Source organism: Glycine max, chromosome 15 (genome assembly GCF_000004515.6).
Source record: "Glycine max cultivar Williams 82 chromosome 15, Glycine_max_v4.0, whole genome shotgun sequence".
NCBI classification, from domain to species: domain Eukaryota; kingdom Viridiplantae; phylum Streptophyta; class Magnoliopsida; order Fabales; family Fabaceae; genus Glycine; species Glycine max.
Window position 1 is genome coordinate 16,114,494 of NC_038251.2, and position 8,871 is coordinate 16,123,364.

At 33.9% G+C, this 8,871-nt stretch overlaps 2 protein-coding genes across 2 annotated transcripts; one reads left to right on the plus strand and one right to left on the minus strand.

Moving 5' to 3' along the window:
• The first annotated feature begins 2,196 nt into the window (after positions 1 to 2,196).
• Positions 2,197 to 4,881, plus strand: LOC100792409 (replication protein A 70 kDa DNA-binding subunit A). The gene is made up of 2 exons (XM_003546428.4): positions 2,197 to 2,603; positions 2,969 to 4,881. Exons 1-2 carry the CDS (start codon positions 2,326 to 2,328, stop codon positions 4,602 to 4,604), a joined length of 1,914 nt encoding a protein of 637 aa, XP_003546476.1. The 5' UTR covers positions 2,197 to 2,325; the 3' UTR covers positions 4,605 to 4,881.
• A 103-nt stretch (positions 4,882 to 4,984) lies between these two features.
• On the minus strand, positions 4,985 to 5,705 carry LOC100306291 (uncharacterized). The gene has a single exon (NM_001249627.3). The coding sequence runs from the start codon at positions 5,579 to 5,581 to the stop codon at positions 5,222 to 5,224; it is 360 nt and encodes a 119-aa protein (NP_001236556.2). The 5' UTR covers positions 5,582 to 5,705; the 3' UTR covers positions 4,985 to 5,221.
• Positions 5,706 to 8,871: the final 3,166 nt, after the last annotated feature.

The window sequence follows — 8,871 nt, forward strand, 5'->3', positions numbered from 1 at the left end:
AAACAATTTCTCAATCTGGGTCTGTTTCTAAATTTTTTCCCTAGGGGTGCTGTTTTTACACATGCAAAACGCCATTTGGACTGACGACTTTGCCTTGGATCAACACGTGGAGGAAAATGCCATTACCATTGGCGATTTGCACTGGTTCCGCCATTGCCATTGGCGATTTGACCAAGCTAGGTGGGAAACGCTAGTGTGACTGACGATTTGGTCATGCATGGCAGGCACCTTTTTCAGACGTAGCTGGACGATGTGACAATTTGGTCATACATTCGACGTATATTATATCAATCATCAATTACAAACAATTACAATCGTATTTAATTTTTTTCCGTTAAAATCAATCATCCCTAATTTAACTACAATCAATCACAATCATATTTAATTTTTTTCATCTAATTTTTTTCCATTAAAATCAATATGCCTAATTTTTTTTCGTTAAAATCAATCATTCCTAATTTAACTACAATCAATTACAATCATATTTAATTTTTTCCGTTAAAATCAACAATGATTATTTTTTTTTCCCATTAAAATCAATCATCCCTAATTTAACTAAAATCAATTACAATCGTATTTAATTTTTTCCATTTAATTTTTTTCCGTTAAAATCAATCATTCCTAATTTAACTATAATCAATTACAATCGTATTTAATTTTTCCGTCTAATTTTTTTTCATTCAAATCAACCGTGTCTAATTTTTTCTGTTAAAATCAACCATCTCTAATTTAACTACAATCATGTTATCAAATCAACTAAATACGATTGTAATTGATTAGACATGGTTGATTTTAATGAAAAAAAATTAGACGAAAAAAATTAAATACGATTGTAATTGATTGTAGTTAAATTATGGATGATTGATTTTAACGGAAAAAAATTAGGCATGGTTGATTTGAATGGAAAAAAATTAGACGGAAAAAATTAGACATGGTTGATTTTAACGGAAAAAAATTAGATGAAAAAAATTAAATATGATTGTAATTGATTGTAGTTAAATTAGGGATGATTGATTTTAACGGAAAAAAATAGTCATTGTTGATTTTAACAAAAAAAATTAAATACGATTGTAATTGATTGTAGTTAAATTAGGGATGATTGATTTTAACGGGAAAAAAATTAGGCATGTTGATTTTAATGAAAAAAAATTAGACGGAAAAAAATTAAATATGATTGTAATTGATTGTAGTTAAATTAGGGATGATTGATTTTAACGGAAAAAAAAATTAAATACGATTGTAATTGATGATTGATATAATATACGTCGAATGTATGACCAAATCGCTAGTCCAGCTACGTCTGAAAAAGATGTCTGTCATGCATGACCAAATCGCTAGTCACATTGGCGTTTCCCACCTAGCTTGGTCAAATTGTCAATGGCAATGGCGGGACTAGTGCAAATCGCCAATGGTAATTGCGTTTTCCTCCCCATGTTGATCCAAGGCAAAGTCGTCAGTTCAAATGACGTTTTGCATATGTAAACAGAGCACCCCTCGAAAAAAAGTTTAGAAACTGACCCAGATTGAAAAATTGTTTCTAAAAGAAGTCTTGTTAGGACAATTTGGCCGTTAGGCACAAGTGCTAACAAAGCTAGTAACTAATGGTTCTAGTCAGGAGCGGATCGACCTGTAGCAAAGGGGGGGCCCTAATTTTTTTTCTGAATTTTAAAATCAATGTAACTGTGGTCACGGTAAAAAAAAAAAAACAATGAACAGGTGTGGTGCACCTAGCAAAAACTGTTTCAAATAGCTCCGTAAATATTGTCAACATGCACAAAATGAGTATAGAAATTGCTGCCAAGTTTTCTTCAATTTGGTTGTTTTAAATATCTATTGACTTTACTTCTTATTTAAACTATCAAATCAATAACAATTTATCTTTTTTTTCAGGAAATACTATTTAAATATTATATTTTATTAAATTTTAGTTACTACTTACTAAATTTTTATTTGGCTTTTTTAAATTTTATCTTAAAATTATATGTTATTAATTTTAGTTATTATATAATTTTTTTCTCTTAGACTTTTTTCTTTTAAAATTATAAAATCAATAGAAATTTTAAAAAAATTAAATATCATATTTTAAAATAAATAATCAAATTCGTTTTAAAAAAATATAAGAAACATACAAATTTATCCATAAAAAATGAAAAATTCAGTTTTACTCAATAAATATGTAAAAAATGCTGACAAATTAATCATGAATACAAGTCCTTTTTATTTTATTGTTGTTCGCTCCTTGCAGAACGACTCCCAATCTCCCTCGTTTTCTCTTTCCATTTTGGGTAACGAGTTTGTTTGGGAAAATCCACAATCGGAGGGAGAATGTCGCTGAATCTCACGGCAAACGCGATCCCGGCGATAATCGGTGGCGACGTGAACGCGAAACCGCTGGTTCAGGTTCTGGACGTGGCGCTAGTCTCCAATAGCAACAACTCGCAGCAGCAGCAGCAGAGGTACCGTCTTCTGCTATCCGACGCCGTTTTCTCTCACCACGCGATGCTCGCAACTCAGCTCAACGACCGAGTCCGAACCGGTCGAGTTCAGAAGGGTTCGGTTGTTCAGCTTCTCGATTATATATGCACTCCTCTCAAGAACCGCAAGTAATTTCTGCAATCATGTTCGAATTAATGTTGTTGCTATTGTGAATATTCATGTCAATTTCAGTTTTTCTGCTTTTGTTCGAACTAATGTTACTTTAATCCTGACAGTTCGAATTAAGAAAAAGAAACGGTTGAATTTTATGTTACGTGAGTTTTAGCTTCTTGTGAATGAAGAAATGCAATTGCGACCTAATTGAAGATTGGCAAAACCTTAGTTAGCATATAGTTCTTAGAGACCAAATGTGTTTGCGTATTAATGAATGCTGAAGAATAAAAAACATGTTGCTGGTTGAATCTTACATCTTCAACTTTAGGTTAATCATGTAAAATTAATTAATTAATCGACTTACTGTTTTGTCACACAGGATTATTGTGATTCTAAACATGGAAACTATAATGGATGAGTTTGAGATCATTGGGAATCCAAAGCCATATATGGATTCTGATATACCAACAGTGAGAGCTTCAGATTCAGCTTCAGCTGATAGCACTGTTGAGAATTTGCCCAGGAGTTATAATAGTAATAATAGTTCTGCTGGTCAAAATGCAAGTCACAATAACACGCAGAATTTCAGGCCAACTATTCAACCTCCATACCAACCACCTCCACTTTACAAAGGCCGTGGGCCAGTTGTGAAAAATGAGGCACCAGCACGCATCATTCCTATAGCTGCTTTAAATCCGTATCAGGGTCGGTGGGCTATCAAGGCAAGGGTAACTGCTAAAGGGGATCTGCGCCGCTATAATAATGCTCGTGGTGATGGGAAAGTCTTCTCATTTGATCTCCTTGATTCTGATGGAGGTGAAATACGAGTAACATGCTTTAATGCTGTTGTTGACCGCTTCTATAATGTAATTGAGGTTGGTAAAGTTTACATGATATCCAAAGGTAGCTTGAAACCTGCTCAGAAGAATTTCAACCATTTGAAGAATGAATGGGAAATTTTGTTGGAATCATCTTCAATGGTTGAGCTCTGCCCAGACGAGGATGGTTCTATACCTAGACAGCAGTTCTCCTTCAGGCCTATTAGTGACATTGAGAATGTTGACAATAACTCCATCCTTGATGTTATTGGGGTAGTGACATCTGTGAATCCTTCAGTTCCCATCTTGAGGAAGAATGGAATGGAAACCCAGAGAAGAATTTTGAGTCTGAAGGACAGTTCTGGCAGTAGTGTTGAACTTACACTGTGGGGCGAATTCTGCAACAGGGAAGGACAACAGCTTCAAGACATGGTGGATGCTGGATTTTTCCCAATTTTAGCAGTCAAAACTGGGAAGGTGAATGATTTTAGTGGAAAGTCGATAGGTTCTATTTCTACCACGCAGCTTTTCATAAATCCTGATTTTCCTGAGGCTCATAGCTTAAGAGAATGGTTTGAACTGGTAGGAAAAGATTCTGCCTCCTTATCGATTTCTAAGGACATTATTCCCGGAGCATTGAAGAATGAGGTCCGCAAAACTGTGTCTCAAATCAAGGATGAAGGTCTAGGGCGGTCAGACAAGCCAGACTGGATAACAGTAAGGGCTGCTATATTATTCATCAAGACAGATACATTTTGTTACACAGCTTGCCCTCTGATGATTGGAGATCGACAGTGCAATAAGAAAGTGACTAGGCTAGGAAACACAAGGTGGCAATGTGATAGATGCAACCAAGAATTTGAGGAGTGTGATTACCGATACCTTCTCCAAGTTCAAATTCTTGATGGCACAGGATTAGCTTGGGTAACTGCTTTCCAAGAAGCAGGGGAAGAGATTATGGATTACTCAGCAAAGGATCTGTACTTTTTGAAACATGAAGAGCAGGATGATGAGAAGTTTGGAGAAATAATCAAGAGCCGACTCTTCAACCAGTTCATGTTTAGGCTGAAAATCAAAGAGGAATTATATGGCGATGAACAGAAGGTGAAGATTACTGTGGTCAAGGCTGATAAGGTGAACTACTCTTCAGAGAGTAGATACATGCTTGATACGATTTCCAAGTTTTGTAGGCAGTAATCGTAGCTTGGTTTCAGCTTCTTTTAGTACGATAAGCCATACCTATTAGTATTAGTATTCAAACTTTACATGGAATCGGTCATTGCACATTAGTGACTGTGAGTTACTGTGTCATTTAGATAGTATCAATTCAAGTTTGAAACTTCTGTTTCTTGTTTTGTGTGTGCGTGTGGATATATGTCTTTATATCACACAGGATATATTCATTGTTCCCTGTGTTACCTCATGTTACCGTGTGATCACACTATTGTCGAATTATCAATCACCATTACTCCTACTATCTGATTCATTCTAATTTGCTGTCAGTTATATTTATACTTGGTATTCTAGAACGTTCCTTAAAGATGAATTATTTCAAAATGTAATCTATGATTGGTCTGCTACTAAATTTCGTTCCCGTGCAGTATAAACACGTAATTAACTATTTCTATAATGGGTCAAAACAAAAATTACAATTTTAAGCATTGAAAAGCTTCTGCTCAAGTGGAGCATAAGAGTCACATATTAGTACACACATCAGAGGGTTCACTTCATTTCTGAAGAACATTACATTAAAGATACATATCATGATAAGAGGTAACAAAAAAATAAATAAAACACAGTGCCTCAGAACTCCATCAGCTACGCTTGACGGGATCGAAATTGGAAACACCGATCACAGCACCAATAATGGCAACAACAACAACTCCACCTGCCGCGATGCTGAGCAAGAAGTTCTTGAGAGAAGGTGTAACGGCAGCCTCAGCCACATCAGGAACCATCATTGAAGCTGTCAATGCAGCTGCGGTGAGCCCCGTCACAACTTTCTCCTTCATGGAGGCCCTCACTTGAAACCTTCCATTGAGTTTTGATGCTGTCACTGCCTTGGAAGACCGTAGAGGCAGTGGCTTGAAGAATGCATCCGAGCTAGGCACCACCCTCTTCTGGCTAGCATAAGTTACTGGCATAGCCATTGAAACTGCAGAAGTGGAAGCCATTTCTTTTCTGTAGTTTCTTTCTTCCCTTGCTAGTTGTTTGTTTGCTCGCTTGAAGTTTATGTGAAGAGCGATGAAATGGGTTGGATATGTTAACGTGTATTGAGAGATATGGTGGTGGTGGCAGAAGTGGAATGAGAGGTAGAAATTTTCAGCATATTTGCCTGTATCTGACGTGGCAGCTTTCCTATTGGAAATTGATGGATAAGGTTATCTTATCGGTCCATTCATCACCCATTGTGTATTTGCTTGAAAATTCATTGGGGGCAATTGCTTCCTGCACCAAACATTTTTCTTATGCACCTAATAAATTTTTGTAAATTTCAAAAGTACTTTTGCTAATAAACGTATGGATTCACAATCCGTATAAATTATATGAATTGTGAATCCGATAATGGTTGCTCATGCAGGACTTGAACCTATGACTTTTGCATTATTAACATAACGCTCTAACCAATTAAACTAATTATATTATAAAATAATTAATGTTGTTATAAATAACACTAAAATTTTTAATGTATATTTAATGCACATATAAGTTTTCATAATAAATTTTATGACAATTAATTTTGATCTAATAATTAATTCTTTTGCAAATAAATTTTTTTAAAACCGATGATTTTTATTTCAAATTGATATATGTAAAAAATATATTATTAGACCAAAATTAATTGTAATAAGGCGAAAATCAGAAATCTACTTAATGTAATCATTATAAAAAAACTATAACTAAATTTATTAAAAAAACATTAAAAATATTTTTAAAAAAAAAATTGGGGATATAGATTTGTAATCCGTATGATTCATACACAAAAATGTTGAGTGCACAAAGCAATTGTCTTTATTGGGTTTTGAAATGGATCTTTCTTTCCCGCAAATTCCATTTTTCACTGGACATAAAAGTTATTATTTGGGCTTTTTATTTATGCACCTCGCTTTTTCATTCCTGAATGGACATAAATACCCATCTCTCTGAAGCCTCGCCTCCACCCAATACCACCATCGACCCAAAACCACCGCCACAACCACCTTACACCACCATCAACCACCCTAATGCAAGAAGGAAAGCGCAAAGCCACAAATGGGGTCAGGAACAAAAGAAAGGATTAAAAATTGACCCTAACCTATAAAGGTCTTTTCCAAAAGTATATTTTTGTCTTTTTGAAAAGGGTTTTCTGGAATATACTATTTTTTTATACTACTGAAAAGGCCTTTTTAGAATTATATTTTTGTACTTATGAAAAGACATTTTCGAAAGTATACTTTTATACTTTTGAAAAAGTCATTCCGAAAGTATAAAAAAATAATGTATAAAGACTTTTCCTAAATAGGGTAAAGTTTTTCAATTTTCATTCATTCTTGACTCCATCTATGCTGATTTTCTGCAATAATTTTAAGTCCTAATTATAATTAAAGGTAGTTTCTATTTACACTTTCGTCTTTTACTAGTACAATCTTCTTTTTATTTTATTTTTCCTAAATTGTCCATGTAAGTAAACACACTCCCCTCATCTCCCTTGGATACACTTTCTCTATCCAAGTATGGTATTTACTTTGGCCCCTACCAAATTTGCTTTTGGCCTTTACCTCCAGTGAAAATTCCATTTTTGCCCATTTCAAATTCTCCACCGCTCACTCTTCCCTCTCCCTTGTCTGCCTTCCTGACACCCTACTTCCTCTTCTCTCTTCCCCAACCCTTCTCCTTCTAAACTATTCTCCTTCGCAACCTTCCTCCTTCCCTTCCTCAACTGCTCTCCTTCCTAACCCCTATTCTTCGTTTACCAACTTTTCTCCCTCTCTTTCTCCAAATATTCCGAGGTACCTTTTTTCGCTATATAATTTGCGTTCAATGAAATCGTGATTCCATTGTGAACTTATCTACAATGAAATCTGAATTTCATTTATATTTTTTTCTTGAAAAAAATAGGTAGCATAATTGTGTTTCCGTTGTGTATTTTGACGCAACGAAATCACAATTCGATTACCTATTTTTTTGGGTTTAGAAAACCACAACAAAATCATGATTCCATTGTGTGTTTCATCACAATTTCATTATGGTTTTCTAAATCCAATTTTTTTTAAAATGTGTATTATTTTTTTCTTAGTTAAATTTTTTATTTTCAATTCATAAATCTGTTCATGTTTATTATTTTTTTAGACAAATGTAATGTTTTTAATTTTATTTTCTTAGTTAAGTATAATTGTTTATTATTAAGGATTATTGACTTATTTTTTTCACTTTATTTCATTCGTATCATGGCTCACACGAAATATATATTGTATGTTACTGGACATGACTCCCCTATGAAGTCCCCTTGCATCTAGGGGAAAATGCATATGAGAGAAGCCGTAGTGTGACTGCGTCGGAATGTGTGTGTTGTGATAACGTGTGACAACAATAGCAACAGCTAAAGCCACAAGTAGGGCTAGTTATTGATACGATTTGTCCATTTGGAGGAAGTCTAGTTGATGTTTCCTTTATTTGGTCTTACAAGGATCACTGTGTTGATCATGTTTGAATTCGTCAAGATTGGATAGAGGTGAAGCTTGCCAACCACAGTGCCAAGTGCTACCACTCCCTACTTAAGAGATTAGGTTGTGTCTTGAAACTTAAAAGCTCTCTGTGTTTAGAAATAATCGATTACCAGAGTTGATAAGTGATTATTCTAGAAAACAAAGAAGCTTGATAAGCTCCCTAAGAAACAAGATAATTGATTGCCCCATTTCTATAATTAATTAACAAGTTTTTGAAAAATGCAGATCAAGAAGGATTTTGACACATTAATCGATTACTCCTTATGATAGTCAATTAAATCTGTTTTTCAATTATATATATATATATATATATATATATATATATATATATATATATATATATATATATATATATATATATATATATATATATATATATATATATATATACCTTTTCTTGATCATTCTCATTAGTGACTATGTTTTCAATCTAATCTTTTGGAAATACTTTCCAAGAGTCATCTGAGAGAAGAACTCTGCATTTTCAACAAGAGATTCATGATGATTGATGTGCCATTATTTTCTCATATTTCTTAACCCTTTTTGGACCATTTTAAGTACTGATTAGTCTTAATTGTCAAATTAATTAGACAGTTTTATTATTTGGGCCCATTCAGCTAATTTGATGTTTTTAATCTAATTTCAGGAATTAATGAAATATTGGGCTTGAATCCAGAATTGGGCTTGGACTTGAAGAGGGAAAACTATTTTATTCTACAAAATTAGATCTTATCTTATATAGATATTATTTAGATTTG